This window comes from Bos taurus, chromosome 19, assembly GCF_002263795.3.
Source record: "Bos taurus isolate L1 Dominette 01449 registration number 42190680 breed Hereford chromosome 19, ARS-UCD2.0, whole genome shotgun sequence".
NCBI classification, from domain to species: Eukaryota; Metazoa; Chordata; class Mammalia; order Artiodactyla; family Bovidae; genus Bos; species Bos taurus.
The window spans coordinates 6,106,495-6,133,418 of NC_037346.1; the positions used below are offsets into that span (position 1 = coordinate 6,106,495).

Below are 26,924 nucleotides of genomic sequence, written 5' to 3' on the forward strand. Positions count from 1 at the left end.
GTGCCCCTGAACCTGCAGCAGGCCCCTGTCAACCCAGTTGGATACCCAGACAGTACATTAAAAAGCAGAGACGTTACTTTGCCGACAAAGGTCTGTCTAGTCAAAGCTATGTTTTCTATCCAGTAGTCGTGTACAGATATGAGAGTTGGACCATAAAGACGACTGAGCCCCAAAGAATGGATGCTTTTGAACTGTGGTGTTGGAGAAGACTCTTGAGAGTCCCTTGGACTGCAAGGAGGTCAAACCAGTCAATCCTAAAGGAAATCAATCCTGAATACTCATAGGAAGGACTGATGCTGAAGCTGAAACTCCAATACTTTGGTCACCTAATGCAAAGAGCCAACTCATTGGAAAAGACCCTGATGCTGGGAAAGATTGAGGGCAGGAGGAGGACAGGGACATGGAGGATGAGATGGTTGGATGGCATCACTGACTCAATGAACATGAGCTTGCGCAAACTCTGGGAGATGTTTAAGACAGGAAGCCTGGCATGCTGCAGTCCATGGTGTTGCCAAGAGTCAAATATGACTGAGCCAACTGAACAACAACAATTATCCCTCCGACATCTCTAAACATTGTAGAAGAGAAATCCATTTCTTGCCTAAAAGACAATTTATTCAATGATGTGTGTAAAACACGTTGGTTTCTGTTAACTGCCAGAGCGGTCTTGATGCCTCAGTGTCCAGAAATTCAGAGCTAATGAGGTACAGACAGCCTTCTCCAGTGGCAGAGAAAAACCTAGACACCAGTACTGAGATAACTGTCACCACTCTATACATGTAGTCAGGTCTGCAACATTTTTCAAAATGATTTGAAATCGAAGCTGCTCATGATCCTCTACAAATAGAAGTGGGGAGAGGCTTAGGAGATGATCATCTCAGGCAAATCAAGTCAGCAAAGCAAAAGGGAAACGGACATGAGTCTTCCATTCTTTCTGTACTGCAAGTCAACTCTGCTCTTGTGTTGCAAAAACTCACATGTGGGAAGAAGACAGCTTGCTCGGGTCAGTCACTCTTAGGCAGTGTTACGACTCCTCCACCAACCATCCCCCTAGAGTGCAACAATGGAATGACTGGATTCCCTCCTGAGGATTCCCCTTTGAAAAAATAAACAATCAAGTTTATTTGACCGAATCTGACCCACATTCTACAGTGAAACAAGGCAGTGTGTCCCAGAGTGGGGAGAATGGGAAAGGAAGCTAGGCATCAGGCTGGCACCCTTGGGCACAAGGTGCTGGAGTGTGTGCAGGCTTCTGAGATGGAAAAATGACAGACATCCTGAGCAGCAGTAGTTGAGGCACTTCCAGGGACATCATTCATGAACAAAAAGCTCCCAAATCTCTCTTAGGTTCTCCTCTGGTACTTCAGGCAGGCATCCTCCAGGTCAGCCAGGAAGCCAGGAATTGCACTCTGCAAAGAAAAGGAGATTGTCATTACTCTGTCCTCACAGCAACTACTCTTGACTCTCAGGATGTGGCAAAGGTGAAGGAAGATGCCTTGGGGAATAATAAATAAGACAATAGGGCTCCTGGTAAGATTTCAATGGAATGTTGGCACTGATGATGAAAAAGGTAAGACTCAGGGCACAGGTAAGGTAGGGGCCACAGTTTTCAGACCTTGCATATTTTAGCTTTTGCTAGTAGAAAGCTAAGACAAGTCTAAGACATTATTTTTGAAAAGAAAAAGAAAACTCAGGAAATGGGACTGGGCTGGGCTGTGCGATTCTTCCAAAAAGATGAAAGAAAGGACTTGCTTTACAAAATTGGAAAATTGGTAAGAATTGGGAGCAAGAGGCAGGATATGTCATCCCTTATTTAGTGTTGAACATTGCCCAGACTTTACCCAAATGTTGTTTTGGTTACTCCTTCTCTACATTGTGGAAATATCCATCCCCGGTTTTTGGAGGGGAGAAACTGATAGCTTCCCTAGATTACACAGTCGGAAGTAGGGACCAGAATTCAAAGTATGATGTGTTTTACTCAAGTTTGTGTACTTTCTTACTCTCCCTGTGAATTGGTGAGCCCACCAGCCCGTAAGTAGGACCTCACAAAGCAGACTGAATGGTCTCCAGGAGTGATCTGCATACCACTGAAGTCCCTTCTCCTTATAGAAAGAAAACACAGAAATGAAACTGGAGGCTTCCCCAGGCTTGAGCATATCTCATTGTCTCCCAAGCCATGTTGGCCTAACTCCTCCATAAGCAGATACAGGGCCCACAGGCACCCTTGTTCCTACATGGACCAGGTTATTGTCCAAAGGTTCCAGAGAGTGATGCTGGTGGGATCTTGGTGGGAAAGTAGTGGGGAGCTGATATTCCAGGTGAAGAGTTTGGTCTTTTGTCCCAGCCTCAGTCCTGGGTGTTGGCAACCCCAGTCCTAACCAGAGTCAGTCAACCATGCTGCTTCGTAAAAGAGCATCATGAGGCCTGAGATTGCACATCTCTTCAGCCTAACAGCCCCACAGGGTAAGTCAACATTTGTCAAGCACGCTTCCCCCCTGCCTCTGGGGGTCTTACCTTGGCAACCATGTTGATGAGCCAGGATGGAATCCAGCCACCAGGGTTTATGAAGCAATAAATAAATACTAGAGAGGGAAAGAAGGGACAATTCAAAAGGAGGAAAAATACAGCAGCAAACATCCAGGTTTACATTCAGGCCAAGAAATTAAGGAGGGAGGTAACACACAATTCAAGTGGACTCTTCCATCTCCTTTATGGGACACTTTGGCAAACAGTCAAAGCACATTCTGCTGCTATTTATTAAACCCATGGCAAGTGCTAGATGGGGAGGGCATGGCAATCCACTCCAGTATTCTTGCCTGGAGAATTACCATGGACAGAGGAGCCTGGGGGGCTACAGTCTGTAGACTTGGACATGACTGAAGTGACTTAGCATAGCATTGCATAGCATAGCATAGCATAAGTGCTAGATATTTGGATATATATCTCAGTTATTTCTCTCAATTATCTTAATTATAAACGTTGATAAAATTAAACTCCAGTTTATAAATGATAAAATTGAGACTTAGAAGAGTGGGGTGATGCATCCAAGGCAGCAGATCTAACACACGCCAGAACTGTTCAGATTTCCCTGCAGTCTTCAGGCCACACCCATTCCAGTCCAGCAGGTGGCCATATAAACCCCTCCCAGATGCTCTCCTGAGTATGGAACTCAAGGCAGACAGGTCCTGAGTCCCTTAGTTTTTGCTGAGTGAGAGGTACCTCCTCAGAGATGGTCCCACTACCCTTCCTGCTCACCTCCAGCCAGAATGTGCAGAACAAGAGCAGCCTGAAGTGAATTCCTAAATCTTTTGGTTCACTTCGATGTTCTGATTTCATTTGCACAATGCAACAGTAAGTAAAAAATGGATTGATCAGATTTAAACATCCACTTTGCATTGTAGCCAGACTTCAGGGGTGGATTGAGTCTCCTCTGTTTCCTCTGAAGTCATGCCCAGTTCTCTGACCTCAGGGGAAATGCATCCTGCATATTCTGAGCCTCACAGTCACCGCAGCCCTCACAGGGCGCACCATACACCAACCGCTGCCTTCGTTTTACCTTTGCTCCGGTTATGGCCAGCGCTCTCCACGGCCAGCTTCACCTGGCACTGGCTCACCCGGATGAAGCCTGGCCTCTCTGGAAACTGTGGCAGCGAGGTGCCCTTGGCGAGGACCACCTGAATCTTCTGCCCTCTGAAGTCCAGGTCTCGCCGCTGCTTCACATAGACGCACTACACTGCCAGTCAAGGCAAGGCCAGAGTGGAACCTCTCAGATGGATAAAAGGAAAGCCCACAAGTCAGAAGCAAAAGGCAATTGTTTTGTTGCCTCCACTTGGTGTTTGCTCCCTTAAACTGCCAGTTCACTGCCTGCTTGGTCTGCCTAACTTCCTTGCAGAGCCCTGTCACCTCCCACCTGGTGTTCTCGTTTCACAGCAGGCATGGTGTACATACTCAGTCCCCAGTGGTGTCTGACTCTTTGTGACCCCATGGACTGTAGCCTGACAGGTTCTTCTGTCCATAGGATTCCCAGGCAAGAATACTGGAGTGGGTTGCCATGTCATGCTCCAGGGAATCTTCCTGACCCAGGGCTCAAACCCACAGCTCTCCTGCATATCTTGTACTGGCAGGCAGATTCTTTATCACTGAGCCACCCGAGAAGCTCAAGACCATGCATTCAGATCAGATCAGATCAGATCAATTGCTCAGTCATGTCCGACTCTTTGCGACCTATCTGTAATAATTCCTTGCTGCTCTAATTATGAGGGGAACCCACTCCTCCTTTCTCCAATAAAGCAATGAGATCTCAGAGGATTGGTCATTTATCAGCTGTGATCCTGGGTAACTTAATTTTTCTGAGATTCGGCTTCAGTGTGCAAGAAAAGAGAGGAACACTGCCTGTAGACAGGCTTGGTGGGGGCATTGGAGAAAGACTGGAGCAGAATCTCACGCAGGAAACAACGGGGTCATTGCTCTCTGTCGTCCCCTTAAGCCCTAATCATTGACCTCTGGGCACAGAGGATGGTCAGGCAAGGTTACTTACACCTGGTGACCACAGGAAGATATGTGGATATCCAAATAGTAGTAGGCAAATGCCCTCAATGGTTCTGGTTCACCAAGAGTAATATAATCATTTCATCACAATAAAGATTCACAGACCAGCCACCGTGTGTAAGGCACTATTACAGGGAAGGTAATTCAATGTTAAGAAACTGAGCAGGAAACACACACTCACAGGGTCCAGAGCCAATGCTGGGGGAGGAGGGGCGGTGGAGAGAGCTGGAAACGTGGGGCCTGAGTTCCATCCCTGAGTCGGCTGCTCACCGCCTGACTGTGCGCCTCGGTCACCTTAACTCTCTGGGGCCCGGCTTCCTCCTCTACAGACTGAGGGAGTGTAGTGAATGCTCTGAAGGAAAAGTTGTTTTCAGGCCCCCAAATCTGTGGTACAAGGATTTTCTAGGAAAAATCTCAGGAAAGTATGAGCTGCCTTCCCACAATTATAGATGCTCCATGTCGTCAGACCCAGAAATCACATTGAGATCTCTGAAAGCTACACAAGAAGCAACAGCTTTAGCAGATGCTTATGCAAGAGTCAAAGACAATATTGTCCACCTTCTGGATATACCGCCATTGAGTCATGGCCATGAAGAACAGACACTTAGAAAGCTGAATAATAGTATGCATTCGAAAAGGATACATCTCTGCTGGACAATAAAAAAGGGAACTCCATTTTCATGTAGGTCACTGTTTCTCCATCGCATTCTGTTTCATAGGCTTCTATTAGACAAAGCAAAACAAACAAACAAAAAAAACAACACAAAAGACGTTATTGCATCTGGAAGTCCCTTTGGCTTCAATTAACAAGAACCTTTGATATGACAACCTTGTAGGGTGATAAACCACTAACTCACAAGGCATTGAATTTTAGAGAAAGTCAGATATTTAGAACCACTGAAATCTTGTTGTCCAGGTACAGTGCCTGGTAGGTAGAAAAACACAGTAGAAATAAAAGAACCCAACATAACTTGTTCATTGTATACCACAAACAACATTCTAAGACAGAATGCAGTGAAACAAAATTAGGCATCTAAAAATAAATTTTCAAGTTCTAAAATCTTGGTAATCATCAGATGACACTACAGTGCCAATAATTTTTCTGTTGTGACCTTTCTCCTCATCTTAAATTTTGTGACATATTACAGGTGTCCTGGAACTGAGCAGCTTAGAAATGAAGTTTCAAGAGAGGTTAGTGTCCTTCTGAAAAAGCTAGAAAGTGGCTTAACTATGTTAACTGTAAGATGCTTGCCTCTCTCCCATGTTGCTTTATATCATAGTTACAGGGACCAAATCTCCTTAAACCCACCATGCTGCTGTGTGCAAATAGCATCGGCTCTTGGAGAGAGAGAGCAAAGCAATGCTATGAAGTGCACAGCCTCTTCCCTCAAGCTGTGTGCGAAGCTTCTAAGTAATTATTTAGAAGAGGAGCCAAGCCTAAGCTTCTGAAGGAACCAAGAGAATCCCTCGAGAAAGTGCTGACAGCACAGAAATGTGTTATTTAATTCAGCTTTTGAAAGAAAGAAAACCTAGTAGAAGCAGACCATGGAGTACAGAATTTATCAGCCCATTACTACAAGAGGTTGAAGATGACCTTGAAAGGAAGGGAATGAGTGGACATCTGCTGCTTTTGCCTGCTCTGCTATGACTCTCCCCTTCTTGCACCAGAATCTCATTCTCCTTCAGGGCATCACCATTTACCTCCTTCTCCCACTATGTGGTTTAAGCAGGACTGTTCAGTTCAGCTCAGTCACTCAGTCATGTCTGACTCTGAGACCCTATGGACTGCAGCACGCCAGGCCTCTCTGTCCATCACCAACTCCTGGAGCTTGCTCAAACTCATGTCTATCGAGTCAGTGATGCCATCCAATCATCTCATCCTCTGTCATCCCCTTCTCCTCCTGCCTTCAGTCTTTCCCAGCATCAAGATCTTTTCAAATGAGTCAGCTCTTCGCATCACATGGCCAAAATGTTGGAGTTTCAGCTTCAACATCAGTCCTTCCAAGGAACACTCAAGATTGATCTCCTTTAGGGTGGACTGGTTGGATCTCCTTGCAGTCCAAGGGACTCTCAAGAGTCTTTTCCAACACCACAGTTCAAAAGCATCAATTCTTTGGCACTCAGCTTTCTTTATAGTCCAACTCTAACATCCATACACGACTACTGGAAAAACCATAGCTTTGACTATGCAGACTTTTGTTGGCAAAGTGGTGTCTCTGCCTTTCAATATAATGCCTAGATTGGTCATAACTTTCCTTTCAAGGAGCAAGTGTCTTTTAATTTCATGGCTGCAATCACCATCTGCAGTGATTTTGGAGCCCCCCAAAATAAAGTCTGACACTGTTTCCACTGTTTCCCCATCTATTTCCCAAGAAGTAATGGGACCGGATGCCATGATCTTTGTTTTCTGAATGTTGAGCTTTAAGCCAACTTTTTCATGCTCCTCTTTCACCTTCATCAAGAGGGTCTTTAGTTCTTCACTTTCTGCCAGAAGGGTGGGATCATCTGCATATCTGAGGTTATTGATATTTATCCTGGCAATCTTGATTCCAGGTTGTGCTTCATCCAGCACAGCATTACTCATGATGTACTCTGCATATAAGTTAAATAAGCAGGATGACAATATACAGCCTTGACATACTCCTTTTCCTATTTGGAACCAGTCTGTTGTTCCACATCCAGTTCTAACTGTTGCTTCCTAACCTGCATACAGATTTCTCAAGAGGCAGGTCAGGTGGTCTGGTATTCCCAGACTGACTCAGTGTTAATTTCAGGGCTGGGAAAATGAGCAGAACATGGTCACAGTGATTAGTTCAGGGAAGGCATATGTGGACAGAATCCTGGCTTGCCACTCTCGCAAGTTTAGGCCCAAAAGTGGCTTTGTGAAGTTCTCAGGTAGCTTAAAGAAGATCTGGGAGGACCAGAGTTAGGTTAAGAACCTCAGGATGATTCCAGAAAAGTCAAACTACTGCAGCCTCTGGACCATACTCCATAGTGTGGACTGTTGATAGCAAGTACCACACATCAGAGGCTCTGTAAATGGCTACAGCACATGACTGGATCACAGCTGGCAGGGAGATGGTCAGAGAACACCTGGCTTCTCCCTTGAATATACGGCACCACCATTCCCCATAAAGTAAGAGTAGCTGAAAATAGTATGCGGCCCTAAACCATGACAAGCATGCTGAAGGAAATAATATATGATCCAGGCTGAGGCGATAAGAGCCAATCCTGAGACTCTGGATGCCATCAGTAGGAAAGTTCCTGTTCCTCTGGGGTTGTGTACTTGGTTAGAATGTAACCAGCCCATTCTAAAGATCAGCCCTGGGGTTTCTTTGGAAGGAATGATGTTAAAGCTGAAACTCCAGTACTTTGGCCACCTCACGCGAAGAGTTAACTCATTGGAAAAGACTTGGATGCTGGGAGGGACTGGGGACAGGAGGAGAAGGGGACGACAGAGGATGAGACGGCTGGATGGCATCACTGACTCCATGGATGTGAGTCTGAGTGAACTCTGGGAGTTGGTGATGGACAAGGAGGCCTGGCATGCTGCAATTCATGGGGTCGCAAAGAGTCGCACACGACTGAGCGACTGAACTGAACTGAACTGAAGCCTGCCTCTTCTGGTGGCCTCTCTGCATGACAGAGAATCTGCCTGAGAATCTGGTCAATACAGAAGAAGGCAGAGTCCAGCTGGAGAATGAACTATTATGTGCAGCTATCCTGGAAGCCAGACAACCGTGGATTTTCAATGTCATGTACCAATAAACACTTTTTCCTTTCATTACACTGCAATTTGTTAGCTTTTCTTCCTTACAACCAGGATTCCTAACCACAGCAAGTGCCTGTCAGGGTTTCTGGCCCCTGGGCTAGCTGTATCTGGTCCATTGTGCCTGGGACAGCAGAGATCACTTCCCACTCTAAGTGCCAGAAAGATCCCCTATCTAATGCCACTCATAATTCTCCACCATTTCTGGGAAAAATCTAAGTGTAGCTAGGTGACCAGCCTAGGCCCTTGGGTCCCTGGACTCTCCTCCCAGGCTAATTCCAGATTCTGCTACCCCAACAACCCAAAAGCACCCAATTGCTCACAGATTAAAAAAAAAAATTCACGTTGTTTCATGCCTTCCTCATTTTATTCATACTGTTCCCTGGGCCAAATGTCCTTAACCCACTCACCCTTCACTTTTCACCTCACCATGTATATATATTCTTAAAACTTTGATTCAATTTGTCAAACAAAGCTCAGACACCACTTTGTCCAAGAAGTCTTCCATGCTCTTCCAGGTGTGTGTGTGTGTGTGTGTGTGTGTGTGTGTGTGTGTGTGTGTGTGTGTGTGTGTGTGTATGATGACAACAAACTTGTAGTAAGTTCAAACAGAAGCAAACAGGAGAGTGAATCTATTAAAGTATAAAAAGGAAGTCCTAGAAATATTGAAGGCATATTTCAGCGCAGCACCTCAGATATTTAAGCCAAAATTTAAAATGAAACATAGTATAATAGAAAGTAAACCTATTGATCTCTGCTGGTTAGAGAAAATAGCAATAGATTCTACCTTCTAATTGATTTTTTTAAAGGAATACATGTCACTCACCTGTCACTTGAGGGATCCGCCGTCTTATATAGCCCAAATCCATACAGATATCTGCAAGTATATCTGGTGGGGCTCTCAGGGTACCAATGAGCTTATACTCATAAAGTCCAGTTGGCTGTAAAATGAGAACAGACAGAAACAGCCTATTGATTCCCCAGTTGCTATTACACAGCATATGAAAAATAGTTGCTTGTGCCATCTCACTACTGGGCATCTCCTCTGCAGTCTTGGAAATGCAATGGTGAAAGAACAGGTGAAGATCTTGCTGATCTTGCTCTCATAGTTCTATTTGTTCTTTGCCACAGGGGCTGGTGACAGCTACCCAGGTAATTTAAGTAGGATAAAAGAAGGTGATGTGATAAATGGGGTCTAGTTTCGGGGGGCTGGTGGTGTGCGTATCACCAGGTGTTCAGGGAATGTCTCTATGAGGGATTTATCAGAAGAATTTGTTCTGAATATTAGAAAGAGCTGGCCATGGGAAGATAAGAAAAGCCCATTCCTGGTAGGGAGAAGGCCCACAGGCTGATGGATTGGTTGTCTTCCTCAAAGAACAGAAAGTCAGGGAGACCAGAGAACTGTGATGGGGGAAAGCGATAGGAGCTGCTGTCAGAGAAGTAGTGGGGGCTGGGTCCAGAGGGCTTTGTGCACCAAGGCAGTGGGCAAAAAGATTTTATTCTAGTAGCTATGGAAAGCCAGTCAATAACTTAAAATAGGGAAATTATTTTTTATAATAGTTCTTGCTTCTTGGTAGAAAATAGAACATAAATGAGTAAGGAGATGGGTTAGAAGACCAGTACAATGATCCAGAGAAGAGAGGTTGACGACTGGCCAGAGCGGTAACAGTGATGGGGAGAAGTCAGTAATTTAGGGTAACATTTTGGAAGTAATGTCAACAGAAATTGCTGACAGGTTGGCTGTAGAGATGGAGATAGCTAGAACAGATCTTCTAACATTTGCTTAAACAACCAGGTAGATGGGAGATCCATTTCCTGAGAGAGAGAAAGCTTGCAGAGGTGGTGACCTGTGGGCTGACCGAGAGTTCTACTTTGAGCATGTTGAGTTTGAAGTGCTTGTTAAACACTCTTGTGGAAATGTCACATAGGCAGAGTTCAGACTATTTTAGATAATCATGGGCCATAATGAAACCCAAAACATTATTGTTCTACCAATTCCAAGATGGAATTTTTCAGCAAATGCTTTTTTTCTATAAAAAACTTGTGTATAAAAGAATGAAAAAGGGATATATGTAGATAGAGAACAGATTTGTGGATACAACAGAAGAAGAAGAGGGTGGGACAAATTGAGAGACTAGCATTGAAACCTATACATTAACATATGTGAAATAGAAAGCTGGTGGAAGCTGTTGTATAACACAGGGAGTTCAGCCTAGTGCTCTGTGACAACCTAGAGGGGTGGGATGAAGGGGGAGGGATGGAGGAGACGTACAAGAGGGAGGGGATATATGTATGCTTATGGCTGATTCATGCTGTTGTACTGTATTGAAGAAACCAACACAATATTGTAAAGCAATTATCCTCCAATTAAAGATTTTTAAAAAGATAAAAGAATGAAATGGGGGAAGAAACACCAGCTTCAAACCATACTAGTCCTTTTTATTCAGGAAAAAAAAGATCATTTCTAAATGTCTAAGTACAAGAGATTTTCCTTGTTTTCAAGCCATATTCTGTGAGGATGTAGGCTGGAGGGGATACACTTCACTCGCTGTACAATGACAACTAATTCCTGACACCCCTGCCAAAAAGTTTATTGTACAATTCCTGACCCTGTTGGCAAAGGGTTCTTTGTTAAGATTAAACTAATGACTTAATTCCAGTACAGAAACAAACAAACACAAGAAACAAAAATGAACCTTTTAAATGTACCTCTACTTCCAGGTGCTAACGCAGTCCTAATGGCTAACCCCAGAGGAGTGAACCTACATCCTTAAACACTGTTCCAAGAACTTATGTGAAGTCAAGGTGTAAACGTGAAGATCTTTCTAGAGATCCTGAGGCTTCAAGGGTCTCCTGACTTAGGTGGCATAACCATAATTATCAGTTTAGGAATCTCAGATGTCTGTGAAACTACCTGGAGGAAAAAGGAAAGTAAAGTTGAAACTGAATTCATACGGGTGTTTCAGCTCTGAGAGCATGTGGCATTATACCAAGAGTTTCCAATGAGCAAATGAGAGGCTGGTAGGTCTGACCTCTACGTGTGCTGTGCCGTGGAACCCCACAGGAGAGAGGGAGTCAAGAGAAAAGTCCTCCTTCTCCTGTCTCCTCCCATCAACTTCACAGAGGATGAGGCTTTATACCAGCACACATCTACACCCACACACGTTTTAGTTAGCTTGGGAAGACAAAGAATTAGCTTCTGTTCAGGAATAGTGTGGCCCCGTTATCTATATACAGTGAGCAAAAAGGATAGCTATGTGTAGAGATTATGATCTCCCCAACTTCACATGAATCAGCTTTGGTTATCTGGATAAATGAAGACAAACTGCTTCCTGGAACTAGTTCCCAGCCCTCCTGCATGTATTGATCATTTGAGCCCTTAGGGACTTCAGTCCTGTAATATTACAGAAAAGAAAAAAGAAAGCCTTCAAGGAAGAGAAAAATAAAACAGTGTGATTTATGTGAATACCCAAGAATGAACGATCATGACAACTTTCTTTAAACACTGTCTTCATGGCAGGACTGAGAAATGCCAGAACACCAGAGGACAAATTGTGGGATGACATCTTTCCTTGTCCATCAATAAAATGCTCTTTACAGGTGTTTAGCAGCCCCATCCAAATTCTTGCATCAAAGAATAATTTCCTTTGAAACAGGACCTCAGCAAACACATTCACAACTTCATTTTGTCTTTGAAACAATAAAGTGAATTTTTATAACTATAAAAGTAATTCATATTCATTAAGAAAAATTATAAAATATGAAGAAAATTTAAATGGCATGTAATGCTAAAATCCACAAATACCTAATTGCAATATATGATACATTGCTTCTCTGTTTACCATTTTTTATTGAAGTACAGTTGATTTACAATGTTATTAAATTCTGCTGTTTAGTAAAGTGACTCAGTTATAGATATACATACCTTCTTCTCCATGGTCTTTTCCATTATGTTTTAATTTATCACAGGATATTGAATGTAGTTCCTGAGCTATACAGTAGGATTTTTTGTTCACCCATCTTACATGTAAAAGTTTGCATCTGCCAGCCCCAAACTCCCAATCCTTCCTGCCCGCGCTCTATCTCCCCCAGGCAACCACAAGTCTGTTCTCTGTATCTGTTAGTCTGTTTTCGTTGCATAAACATGCTCATTTGTGTGCTACTTTAGATTCAGCATATAAGATAAGCATATAAGATATCACTTATATGCTGAAGGACTGATGTTGAAGCTCCAACACTTTGGCCACCTGAGGTGAAGAACTGACTCCTTAGAAAAGACCCTGATGCTGGGAAAGATTGAAGGCAGGAGAAGAAGGGGACGACACAGGATGAGATGGTTGGATGGCATCATTGACTTGATGGACATGAGTTTGAGCAAACTCCAGGGTTGGTGATGGACAGGGAGGCCTGGCGAGCTGCAGTCCATGGAGTCTCAAACAGTCATATACGACTGACTGGCTGAACTGAACTGATTTTCTATACAGTGAGCAAAAGGGATAATTATGTATAGAAAAAAAGATCTTCTCAGCTTCCATGAGTTAGCTTTGGTTATCTGGACGCATGAAGACAAAGTGTTTCCTGGAATTAGTCCCCTTCCCTTCTGAATGCAGTTTCTGCTCTTAGTGACTTCACTCCAGTAATATTACAGAAAAGAAAACAGAAAGCCCTCTAAAAGAGAAAAAGAGAGTGATGCGACTTACGTGAATACCCAAGAAGGAACTACTATGACGACTGCCTTTAAACAGTCCCTTCACGGCAGGACTGAGAAATGCCGGAACACCGGAGAAGCAAAGTGCTTGGTGACACCTTTGCTAGTCCGTCCATAAAATGCTCTTTTCAAGCACCGAGTAGCCCCACTCAAATTCCAGGTCAAAGCAATTTTTTACCCCTCATTCCTTTCAAAAGAAGGGCTTTGTTTCAAAAGAAACAAACTCACATTTTCATTATGTCTCTTAAAAATGAATTGTTCATAATTATAAAAGTAAGTCATATTCATTGAGAAAAATTAGTAGGTAACAAAAATAATAAATAAAACTAAAACATATAACTTCATAATCCTCAAATACCAACTGATAATATTTTGCATATTTTTTGAGTAAATAAATATTTCTGTGTGTTATAAAATGGGAGTAAGATAGTATAAACAGACTGTATTCCTATTTTTAATGACATCATTTTGAAACTGAGTGATCACAGCTAATTTTAGTATTCTGTAAGTTATTTCTGTTTCCATATATTTTCACAATTATGAACATTGCTGGAAAAATTATTCCAAATGGACAAACCTGGTTCCTAATTCTAACTTCCTCATTAGGCAAGCAAAATGCCTCTTCAGAGATCAATTTTAGGGTCAATGACATTAACATTTTAATGCTCTTTATACTTTTTATAAATCTTTAATAAAGAATTTTACCTATTTATACTCTCACTGGTAGCAAAGAAGCATCTCACCAGGACTGGGTACCATTGTTTGTACAAATAATTTAGTAGGAGGAAGCATAAATCTTAGTTTTATTTGGGCAACGTACTGATGTGTAATTCTCTTTCAAATTAGAGATATAATTCTGGTGCAAAATTTTTTGCAGATACGTTTTGAAATTCTAACATTTCAATAAATGACTCTAAACAAGTTTATGCAAAAGGTGCTTGGCTTTTCCTGAAGGTTCTCCAGAAAAACACTTCTAAGAATGGCTCAATTTCTGTATCCAAAGTAAAATGCAATGCATGCTTTTCTTTTTTACATTACTTTTAATTGCAGTATAGATGATTTACACTGTCGGGTTAGTTTTTGCCGTACAGCAAAGTGAACTAGTTATACAAATATCCACTATTTTTTAAGACCCTGATGTCGGGAAAGATTGAGCGCAGGAGGAGAAGGGGGAGACAGAGGATGAGATGGTTGGATGGTGTCCTCGACTCAATGGACGTAAGTTTAAGCAACCTTTGGAAGACAGTGAAGGACAGGAAAGCCTGGTGTGCTGCAGTCCATGGGGTCACAAAGAGTTGGACACGCCTGAACAACAGAAAAACAACATACTTTTCTAATGACGCACTGATTACAGGATACTGTAATTTCCTACACTACAGGTGGTAAAAGAATTAGTCAATGGTAGAGAATCAGTTGATACCATGTGTAGAATATAATTCCCAGAAGAAACGGGAGATTCATTATAGCATATACTCTCTTTCTTACTAAGAAAATTGCACAGCTGATAATTTTCCTCATCTCTTTTACAGGTAGAGGCAGCCATAAGACGATTCTTTCTTCTTTTGAATATGGGTATGATTCTAGAGCTGAAGCAGCTATTTTGTGATTAAGAGACAATAAAAATGAGAAAGCAGAGTGAAAATATTCAGAATTTTACTGACATTGTTGATCAACTGATTCAACGCCAGCAACTGCTAACCTTTGGACTACCTGCTAGGTGAGAAATAGAAACCCCTCTTTGGGGACTTCCCTGGTGACTCAGCTGGTAAAGAATCTGCCTGCAATGTGGGAGACCTGGGTTCGAACCCTGGATTGGGAAGATCCCCTGGAGAAGGGAATGGCTACCCACTTCAGTATTCTGCCCTGGAGAATTCCATGGACTGTATAGTCCAGGGGGTCCAAAGAGTCGGACACGACTGAGTAACTTTCACTTTCCCTTTTCACTTGTTTAAGACTTTGTTAATCCAGTTTTCTGTTACTTGAAGCTACAAGCAATCCTACTTATTACAAGTGGTTCTTATTGAGAATTTTATTTGAGCTCTGCGATCCTAAAAAACAACAGAGATTAAAAAACTCTCCCATGCTTTATGTTTCAAAAAACAGCTATCACTAAAGAATCACTTTTACACACACACACACATACCATTTGTTTACCTATCACAAGGCCAGACACGACACCTCTAAATTCCCTTTGACGGTCCCACAAATGATCCGCTAAGCTACTTATTCCAAGGATCAATAGGCACAAAACGCTTGTTCACCAAACTAGTTAAGCATCTCCTTCCTCCAGACTCTAAATTTTGGCCCAGCCTCAGTCTAAGCAGCATCCAGCCCTGCTGAGAATGAACTGGCCTCAGGGTAAGACATTCTGTTCTATTCTTCAGCAGACCACCTTCACCTCACTTCCCCACAAGCGGTTTCAGTCTTGCTGACTCCTCTCTCTCTGGGAAAAAAAAAAAAAAAGACCTTTCTGCCTCTCTCCTGAGAAACTCACGGGTCTTATGGTCAAAGTATTTCTCCTAATACAATGTCCTCCAATCTAAGTCCAGGTTTGCTTCTTATTTGGCATTAAAGCAGACTGACAAAACAGTACTGATCAGACTTCTGAACATTTCCAAGCATGTGAGACTGTGTGATTCATTATGGAGTTCATTAAAATAGCACACAATACTACACTATGTAATTCATTAAAATAGTACAAAAACACATAAGCATTACTGAAACGAATAGTTAAGGAAGAGAAATAAGAGATAATGGACACAATTAATGGACATTAAACTGCAGCATATTTAATTCTGCATAGAAATCTGAAACTTCACACACTCTATTACAGAAAGTTCCACCTCCTTCTACTATGTACCACAGGAAAAAAAAAAACACAGCAACAACCACCATGGGCCCACTATATTCTTGGGCCTGAGAAAACAGTCAGGCAAGGTTTACACTTGGCTTTTCAGCTTGGAATGGATTTGCCTTGGTGATCTGTCAGCGTCACTACAGCTGCCATGCATTCTGCGCTGGAAGCTGTCCAATCACTCTGACCTGCTATAAACTCTTTCAATAATACGAACATTCATTTCTCTAAACACAGTGCAGGTTCTAGTTTTAGGTTCACTATCTTGTGTAATCTCAACAGAGCCCTGTGGTATCAATAGGGACACTGGTGTCACGTCTCTATGACATGAAGCTCAGAGAGGTGACATACTTGCTCGAGTTCTACACTTAGCTCTGGGGACAGCCAGAGAGAGGAGGGCACCATCCCCTTCTTCTCCCCACAACGGCTCCTTATATGGCTCTACTCTCTCTGCACACTTGCTCCAAGCCACTGTTCCAAATGACGAGCTAAGGATGTCAATAAAGACGGCACAGGCTCTCAGAGCTGGAAGGAGTCTTAGATCCTTATGAAAAAAATGACAGCAACGCATCAAAAGGCAGCTGATGACTCCTGCTGACAAAACCTGGATGGGAAACTTTCCTTCCAGTCCCTAACCCAGTGTTCCTGCCCCAGACTACCCAGAAAAATGCAAATCTGCAGAGACACCAAGTAGCTTGGTGGCTGTCTAAGACTGGGAACGGGAACAGGGGATGACTGCAAATTGGGAACAGGTTTCTTTGGGGATAACACAAATATTTGAACATTAGACTCGGGGAAGGATGTGTGACTCCATAAACTTACTAAAAATTAGTGAACTATACACTTAAAATGAGTAAATTTTGAGGTACTTAAATGATACCTCAAGAAATACAGCTGTTAACACTAGAAGATTAGGAAACTCACTCAAGGTCACACAAGTAACAAGCTTGACCTGAAGCTCATTGGTTGCAAAAGAACCTGGACCTGAAGACAGCGATGTGATGGCAGAGTTCACAGCCTATGATCCCATCTCCAAGCATCACTGGCCTCTCCCAACATATTATTAGAGAAATGACAAGCCGGTCAGAGTAGATACAGCTGTGGCCAAGGTGACCGTGTAATTGACCATTCTAGCGGACAGTTCTGAGTGAAAGAGCTTTGTCATATGTTTCACCAGGACAAACATAATGCAGGTCTTGAAGGGTAGAGTAGAACAGAGATCACCCTACTCACAGCAAACACCATTTAATTTACTAGGGGCTTCAAAATGTATCCTCTCATTGGATCCCTGGCACAACTCTGGCAGAAAAGGAATTATCTCCAGCTTACAGATGAGGAAGCTGAGACTCAGCTAGGGCCCTAGGTTCATAAATCCCAAAACCTCAGAGGAATTAAGCATCAGAACTATATTTTAGACCAGGAGTTACTGAATCTGTCATGCTGTCTATTTTTCACAGTCCACAAGCTAACAATAGTTTTTAGATTTCAAAGTGGTTATGTAAGGAAATATACAGCCTCTTAGTCTATAAAGCCTAAAGTAGTTTCTATTTGGCTCTTTACAGGAAAAAAAAAAAAAAATTTGCAATTCCTGCTGTAGACCATTGCCGCTACCACTTCTAAAAACATACAGTCCAGAAAAGCTCTGGATTACTAGTCATACTGCTACTCCACATGCAAGAGAGGAATCTTTGCATTATAAACCCCAAATATATTATATTTTATTTTAAATCACATGTGGCTTTACCATTTAAGCTCAGACCACTCTTCAAAGTAAATCTGCTGATCTTGAGCACACCATACAGGATAAGCAACAACACTCTTAAACAAAACATATTCAAACTCAGAAAACAAAAGAGAAAAAGAAAATCTTAAAAGAAGCTGTCAGGAAGGAATGGGCCATCACTTTACTTATAGACGAATACCGATGATAATTAGAGCAGACATCTCATCAGAAACCACTCTGCAAAAAGAGAAAAGGTAGGGTGAAATATACACTAAATCAATCACTGACTTAGAATTCTATACCCAATGAACCCATCCTTCAAAAGTGAAGAAGAAATACAAACTTTTTCAGACAAACAGAAACAGGGAATTCATCAGCAGCAGACCTGGCTCTGGAAGAAATGTTAAAAGAAGCTTTTCAGGGAGAAAAACATATGCTATAGGTCAGGAACTCAGATAGACATTGCATAAAAGGTGCCTGTTTTATTGTCTTAAAGTTTCTGGAAGGTATGAACTTTCTGTCTGATGAATACATCAGGCATCACCAAAATGCAGGCACACAGTAAGTTCTGAAACACTGCTTGAATGGGTCATGAAGCAGTATTTTGGAGGTTTTTTCTTACTAGGGTGTATTCAAACAGCCCCAAACCAGCTGTGCAATACAAAGTCTGACTTACACCCGCAGACAGGCCTGGGGGATCCTGCTCCCCCCTCCCCGCTAAGGCATGCCTTCAAATCTTGGACCAGCACCTTGTCATTGGTCAGCATCTTCATGCTGCCTCACACCACAGGCTCGTCCTGAGAGAAGTGAGGAGAGAGAGCTGAGGCTCCAACATTATCTATCCAGTTACACTGAGGGGCGATGGGACAGGAGAGAGACAGAGAGAGACAGAGAGAGCAAGCAGACCTGCACCAGTGGCAGCAAGTAGAGGAAGGCTGCACATGCTGCTCAGCTTTAGCCACGGTGGTCCTACCCACTCGTACATATGGCTCTGTAAGTGTCCCCAGTGCATCAACTGCTCCATCGATCATGTTGGTACCTAGAAGGATGGGAAAAGGGAGAAGAGTCCTTCACCCAGAAGTGAAGAGGTCCGTGATGCAAGTCGGATTACGATTCCATCTGGGAAATCAGAGTGAAGCTTCTCACCACTGAGGTAAATCTGTTTCCATGGCAATTTACACTGCTTCCTTGCAAAAGACCAAGCCATCTTTTGACACAGCACGGCTGAACCTAGTTTTCCGAGTAAGGCCAGGCTCTCAGTAGTTCAGTAGGGCAACAGCACAGGAAAGAACAGTCCCTGGGAAAGTACTGTCTTCTCTTGACCAAACTCACTGATGAGAAGACCTTTGCAAGGACAAAGGCAGCCGCTTCACACAGTGCCAGACACTTGGTTTCAAATCGTAAGAAGTCAAGCCCTCAGTCAGATTTTTCCAGACCAACATTTTCTTGGTCTAAATCAATGATGTGAGCTCTGCATGCCAGTTTCACACCATCTACAGGCAGGTCACAGTGTCTATTGGCATGGTATCCAGCCTAAAGCTCCAGAGAGACCTGACTGCAGATCTCTGGGAAAGCTTTTGCAAATGACCCACGACCCTTCTCTCCAAGGGAACCTTCTCCCTGCTGTTCAGGGGACCACATCCCCTCTCAAGTGGACACTGAAAAACCAGGAAGAGTTGGTCTTCACGTGGACATGACTTCCACCTTAAGATAGTCCTCCTTTTCGCTCTTCCCTCTCTTGCCTCTTGCTGCCACCACATGGGGTGGTGCACCTGAGCACCACATGAGAAGCTCCCCTTACATCAGTGGTTCGCAAAGTATAATCCATGGAGCTTCGGTATCACCTGGCCATTCGGTAAAAACAAAATGTAAAAAGGAGGAGGAGGAGAAGTAAAGAAATGTAAAGCCAACTCTCAAGTCCCACCCAGATCCACTGAATCTGAAATAGAGTAGGATATTAACTGTGAATTTTAACAGACTTCGCAGATGAGTCTACTGTATGCTCAAGGTCAAGAATCAGTCTGCCATGGATCATTTCATTCAATGTTTGTCAGAACCAATGATCCTAAAAAGCAAGAATTATACTTGTTTTGCAAATGAGGAAGCTGAGACTTTAAAAGGAAATAGCAGCAGGCCAATATCCCCCAAGTAGTAAGTGGGGGACACTCTCCAACTCCAGGTTCACCCTGGTCCTGTGTCCTTCTGGCCCCTCCTGGAAAAGGAAGGAAGGTCAGCCTGGCTCTGGAACTTAGCACTCAGCGTTCCCTCTACTGCAATGGTTTATAACACAGCACGCTCATTACAACTTCTTGGAAAGCTTTCACATGAAAAAACAAAAAGAAGCAACAAAAACATATTTTATTTTTAAGCATTTCAAACACACCAACGGAGAAGGAAATGGCACCCCACTCCAGTACTCTTGCCTGGAAAATCCCATGGGCGGAGGAGCCTGGTAGGCTGCAGTCCATGGGGTCACTAAGAGTCGGACACGACTGAGCAACTTCAGTTTCACTTTTTCTCTTTCATGCATTGGAGAAGGAAATGGCAACACACGCCAGTGTTCTTGCCTGGAGAGTGCCAGGGGCAGGAGAGCCTGGCGGGCTGATGTCTATGGGGTCACAGAGAGTCGGACACGACTGTAGTGACTTAGCAGCAGCAGCAGCAAACACACCAAAGTAGACAGGACAGAATAATCAGCCTCTAGGCGAAAGGGGAACTTCTCAAAAGGACCATCCAAGCTCCACTTTAACTCTGTTCACGATGGGGCTCTAATAGGGCTGAGAGGTGACCTGAGAGCTCCCCAGGCAGCTCTTGAGCTTTGAGGAACACTCTCTGGTCCATTTCTCCTCTGATATTGGCAGGGCGCAATCTCTTCTTTCATTTATATCTCCACTCAATTGTTAACCTCTGGAAGAGGGTTTTTCCAGATTCCCTGTATCTAAAGCACACCTGGATATCCCCACCTCTGCCATAACATCTCTGTATCCCTTCATCCCACTTTACTGTTTCTGTAGCATTTTTCAGCTGCCATTTCATTATATACTATGTTTATTATCATCAGTGAGTACTGTTTATTGTTTAAGAAGCTCATTCACTGAACCAGCAGCTCCAACTGCCTGCTCCCTGCTCATGCCCAGTGTCTGTCAGGGCACTCCCACATGGGAGGCACGCAGTGAACATCTCCTGAATAAATGAATGACAGCGGAACAGAGCAGAGACTGCAACTCAACACTGTCTGCCTCCAAAATCCATGCTCTTTTCCACAGCACCACATAGACTAGCATAGCACACAGCAGTGTTGCCCTAGCTTGGCTTTCAGGTCAGTTCAGTCTTTGCGACCCCATGGACTGCAGCACGCCAGGCCTCCCTGTCCATCAGCAGCTCCCAGAGCTTACTCAAACTCACGTGCATCGAGTCGGTGATGCCATCCAACCATCTCATCCTCTGTCATCCCCTTCTCCTCCCGCCTTCAATCTTTCCCAGCATCAGGGTCTTTTCCATTGAGTCAGTTCTTCATATCAGGTGGCCAAAGTATTGGAATTTCAGCATCAGCATCAGTCCCCGCAATGAATATTCAGGACTGATTTCCTTTAGAATTGACTGGTTTAGCTTTGCTTAGCTTGGAGAAAAAGAATGTAGTTCTGAATTGAAGCAAGCTATATATTTGGTACTGAGTTTATCCAAGTACACTGGTTCGTGTCTAATTACTAGCTATGAGGGCTTGTGTGGCTCGCTCTGGGTCTTACTGCCATCCATAAAATAGGAAAATAAACCTGTCTCTACCTATCTTCTATATTTGTTGAGAGGGATAAATGAAAACTTACGTGTAATAGCATTTTGTATATTAAGGGGCCATGTAAAGATAAGTTAGCACTACACTTGGGGAGAGAAAAAGAAGGTGAGAACAAGGAAACAGAGTAGGCAAAGAAAGCAGGAAGAAAGAAAAAAGAAAGGGTGATGGGAATTGGACAGAATGGTTGCAAAGAGACTTTCTAAGTCTAAAATTCTGTGATTTAATAGGAAAAGAGAAAATGGAAAAGTATCAAAAGTAGCCATTTGTCAAGAACAAGATTCAGAATTATTCGAATCTACTAAAAAGAAGCCACAATTTTTTTTACTTTAAAATACAATTTATCTGTCATACTACAAACTCTCTCAAGTACATCTATGCTTATGTCAGTCTTTTCAAATCATGTGATAGTAACTTTGTTACAGCATCATTTTTAGATCATGATCACTCCTCCCTAATGCAGACTCACAGCAGGTTATTCCCTGTGGAACAGCCATCCGGGTTCAACTGGATAAAAGTCACTGAAAAGTCTGAGAAGGGGGACTGTCTGATTCTTCTTATTCCATAAATTCCAAATGGTACACCCCTGATGAAACAGCTAATATGCTTTGTATGCAAACCATGATGGACTGCCTTTACCATAATCAGGACATTCATCCATTGAACATGTCCCTTACTCAACAAAGATTTAGCAAGAACTTTGATGAAAAGCGTTATTTTTGTATGGGTACCAAACATAACCTTACTGAAACAAAATCAAGCATTTCAAGAAGCCTTATCGGATTACCTGTCTCACCTTCTGCTCATGGGTTTCACATTAACAAGAAATAGGAAGAGATAGGAAGAATCAAGGGACTCATTCCAGCAGGGTGGAAATCTGTAGATGGTTATTAGGAAATAAGGTGAATAATGTGTCTATTGATGGGACTGAAGGAAAGGTCTTAATGCAACTCCATCAAAAGTCAGGTGGTTCAATAAGACCCTCTGCTAGTCCCCTAACATTAAAGGGCCCCAAAAAAGTCCACTCTGTACACCAGTCGGAAGAATTGAAAAAGCCAGATGATAACAATTGCAATGAAAAACCTGACCTGGAATGACCTGGGCAATAGTCTGGTATGTAAACCAAGGTGAACATTAACAGAGGGGCCAGGATTTTCTGGTTGGACCTCCAGTCAGGGACCTGGGGACCCAAGGCCATATGCACAATGGCTCTAGGCAGGAAAGTGTGGGGAAGAGGAAACAGAGTCACATAATATCAACAGCATGCATGGTGGATGAAACCACACTGGATCACCAGACAGAAGAGGGCACAGGGTGTTAGGGGAGATAAGTGCAGGTCTAGGCAGGGTAGGACAAGCCGAATTCACTGGACGTGGAGTGGCATTCAGAAGACAAGATTTACTAACTGATGGATTCGATGGAATTCTCCTCCAGGAGGAAAGTAAAGGATGGGAATCAACTTGGAAAGAAAATGAGGCTCTAGCAAAATGGGTCAGGCAGCAAATAACACTGGATGTGCAACTAAGGCTCTAGGAAAGGGCTCGCACCTGACACAGCAGGGTCCCTAGACACTGAATGCACGTGCAGATCACAGTGGCCATGGGCAGTGGCCCCCAGCCTAGCTGCTGGGGCTCAAGGCCAGCATATGGCCTCCAACTTACGGGAGCTCTCTGGAAAGACTTGTAGCTTACATCAATGTATTATAACTGCCCTCATGCCCAGAACAGGTGGAAATAAGACTTATATCATGGTTCAGAGGGATAGGAACAGTTCTGAATACCCATCTTCCCCCCAGGAGGGAGGTGGGCCCTGCTCCATGTCAATACACAATGGAAACAATACAAAGCCAGACATTCTGCCTCAGCTTAGGCAGCGGCTGCTGTGGGATAAAAGGCACAGCCCTTCAGGGGATGTGAGGGGAGTGGTCAGGGCTGATGGGAGGACAGGACCGGAGTGGAGGAGCCATGGGCCCTGGACCAGCCTAGTCCCCTGAGCACAGCCCACCTGGCATACTTGCCCTCTCAGAGTCAGTGGAGGAGTGTATCATAGCGTAGGTCTGGAGCTAGAAAACTGAGTTCCAACCCCAGAGTGAGTCTTGAGCCTTCAATTTAATCTTTCCATATATCCATTTTCAAATTGGTAATAAGGTGATGGTCTATATAGTGCCTGACAACCTGGCACCGATGTGAGGACTAAGTCAGTGTCTGCAGAGCACTTAACCCTGCCTGGAGCATAAGACAGCATGCAATGAGTAGGCTATTACTGTAGGTTTTATTTTTTACGCAATCAACAGGGCCATTGGAAGGGGAACAATAAGATCACAATCTCTTTCAGGTGCTTGATTTCAGGTGTGCAGGATGGAAGGGAAAGGGTGGAAGGCCAAGAAGCAAGTCAGAAGATCACTGCGATTCTAGGGAAGAGGTGGCAGTCAGAGTGACAGGGGTCAGGGAAAAAAGGGAAGGGGAAGGGGCCAGACATCAGATACATCTGAGCAGTGAATTGCCAACATTTGGCAAATGCCTGGAAGTGGCCGGTGTGGAAAATGAAACAATTTTATCCAGAAGATCAAAGGAGTTTTTCTGAAAACATGTCCATTTTTGCAGCCAGGTAAATGCTTAAACGACACTCAGAAATTAATTCTGCCTGCTCTACACTGAGCTTCCTGCTCATCCTGTTGTACCCAGTGACCCTGGGACACACAGACTCAGAGTTCCTCCCTACTCTAACAGTTTCATACTCTGGTCTCTGCCAGGAAACAGGCACTTCACTTCCCTTGCCTAAAGGCGACTTTTAAGCTAGTTACCACGCAGCAGCTAGCACACAGAGCAACCCATGACAGGCCATCATTCCACCTGGCCGGTTACCTGGCTCCAAAGGCCTGCCGCCACACCCGCAACTCCATTCCTCCTACCCTTCAACTTTTCCCCAGACTTTTTCTCAGGCTAAAGCTATTCGGTGCAATTTACAAGGAATGGGGCAGCATTCAAAGGAGCAAGTTAGTGAAATGACTAGAGTCGACGGTAGGTCCCTTCTCAGCAACATTCCTCACACCACACATACCACCCTGAACATCCACTCTCTGAACAGCTCAGTCGCTTATCTTCCTGGATTCAATCTGAACATACTCCCCGCCACACAGATACCACTGGCACCCACCCGGGAGAGAGGCTCACGTCCCTTGCAGGCAAGTGGGTGGGCCTAAGCAAGAATCCGCAGACCCACGTTTTCACTCTGCCATCAACTTGTAACACTTGCCCTGTCTGGTCCCCCCACCCCAGGCCCCCGGGAGCACCTCCCACTCCCACCCTCACCCCCCAGAAGCACCCCCCACCCTGCCCCCCGCAGACGGCCGCCCGGCGGTCCTCTAGGGGCGGACAGCTACCTGGTCCAGCAGCCCGTAGACGCTGATACCCTGGGTCTCCATCAGCAGCTCCCAGGCGGCCCCGGAGAGTGCGGGCCGCTGGAGCTCGGCGCAGGCCTCCCTGAATTGCTCCTCCGAGAAGGTGCCGGTCCCAGGCTCCATCCTTCTGCAGCGGCTGCCCCGGGGCCCGGAAGGAAGAGGGGATAGGTGGGGCTCATGCTCGGAGACTGGACGAGGAGTGGCCCAGCGAAATTTGGCAGGGACCAGAGAGAGACCCGGACGCGGCTGGGGGCGGGGCCCATAGGGGCGGGGCCTTGAGGGCCTCGAGGGGACGGGGCCTCGAGGGGTCGGCCTGGAGGATTGGGCGGACCCAGAGCTGCGCTGGAACGCACAGCAAATAGAACTAGAGAAAGGTCGGACTTGATCTGCATAAAGGTGGAGGGCTTAGGAAATGGGGAGGCTTTCAACAGGAAGAGAAAAAGAAGACACTACTACAATCTCAGAAACACAATTTCCAAATTGCATAATTTCCAAACTGCTTACCTGTCTCTCCTTTACTTTCTCTGAAGAAGGTTAGGGAAGGTCTCAGAGCAGTTGAGTACAAGTGGGAGGTGAGATGGACAGAGTGGAAATGCTTGAAAATCTCAGGGGTCAGATGCTACAGCCATGTTCCATTTGCTCTGTTATGCACTTTAAAACATTGTTCTGAGAAGAGGTCCATGGGATTCCCCAGAAGGCTAAATTAGGGGTCCATGGTACAAAAAAGATTAAGAACCCTATTCCATAATAGTACAGTGCCACCACCGGGAGGGTGAAAGATGATCTCAAAAGGTATCACGGTGTCCATCCAAGACTTCTGCTGCTTGTATAATTTAGATCTTTTGTAACTCAAAGACGATTCTGTTCCCTCAAGTCCCTTTATTTTACTATATTTCTTACCGCCACATTGTACTTTGGTTTGGATAAAGTGGACAGTTTAAATGTCAAATCAGATAACACCGCACGGATGCCAGAAAACTCGCAACCCTTTCCCAATCTGTAAAATGGGGTAAAATTCTGCCACCAGTTAGAACTGAGGAGGTGACCACATAAGATAAACATAGAACATGTTTGCACAGTGCCTATCAAAGTAAATGTTTATAAAAATTTCCACTTGCCTTACATGACAATACTGAAATGTTTCTCTTTCTATACTTGAAAGGAAGACTTGGAAGTTGATGGCAAACTCTACATTTATGCCCATTTCCAAGAAGAGAAATAAAATGAGACGTGGCAGAATAAATGAATTACACCTTTATTCAATTCAATGCTGGTTCTGTTCTGTTTCATGAGGATGGAAAGAGGGATGTGGTAGTTCCTGACACAAAATGCATGAAAGATCAGAGACTACTGTTTTGATAATGCCTTTTAAGTTTAGTTGTTTTATTTTAAAAGATATTTAGACTAAATTTCAATTGTTTTGAAAAAGGAATTTCTTCAAAAGCCATTGACTATGAAGTATTTTCATATATTGTCAAGGAATTCTATTTTTAAGGTGGGTGTTGATGAGGCTCCACCTTTATATTTTATACCAATTGGTTAATGAAGACAACCATGAGGGTATAAATAGTATTATGAAAGATATAAGGTAGGAAGTTTAAATTGTATTTATTACACGTGTTTAAAAGTGTGCTTATCTACTAAATTCAGAAGGTGAATGTCTATATATTTGAGTATACTGAGATTTACAACAATGTTTATTTTCTTACAGATAATGAAGGAAAGAATCATATTATAAAATAATTTCTATTTCGTGACAAAAGTCTGAAAAAGACTTGGAAGGGGGTCCAGAAAGACCTGTTTTTCTCCAGGACTTTTCTGTTGTAATAGGCCAGCCTGTTTCCTTTGTGAAAAACACTTTGTAGAGGAATTTCCAACAACAAGGCAAGTGAAGAATAATATATTTGGGGTTGTCGGGTGGCTCAGATGGTAAAGAATCCGCCTCAATGCAGGAGACTCAGGTTCAATCCCTGGGTTGGGGAGATCCCCTGGAGAAGGCCATGGCAACCCACTCTAGTATTCTTGCCTGGGAAATCCCATGGACAGAGGAGCCTGGCAGGCTACAGAACCTGGGGTTGCAAAGAGTCAGACACAACTAAGGGACTAACGTTTTCACTGTTGAAAATCCCAAA

The 26,924-nt window shown here is 43.8% G+C and overlaps 1 protein-coding gene across 2 annotated transcripts; it reads right to left on the reverse strand.

Moving 5' to 3' along the window:
• Positions 1-589: 589 nt before the first annotated feature.
• LOC513767 (phosphatidylcholine transfer protein-like) lies at positions 590-25,024 on the reverse strand. 2 transcript variants are annotated; one of them, NM_001083681.2, is given in 6 exon segments: positions 590-1,409; positions 2,515-2,582; positions 3,557-3,728; positions 5,192-5,271; positions 9,144-9,258; positions 24,775-25,024. In NM_001083681.2, coding segments are annotated over 6 exon segments (642 nt in total). In that variant the 5' UTR covers positions 24,916-25,024; the 3' UTR covers positions 590-1,343.
• Positions 25,025-26,924: the final 1,900 nt, after the last annotated feature.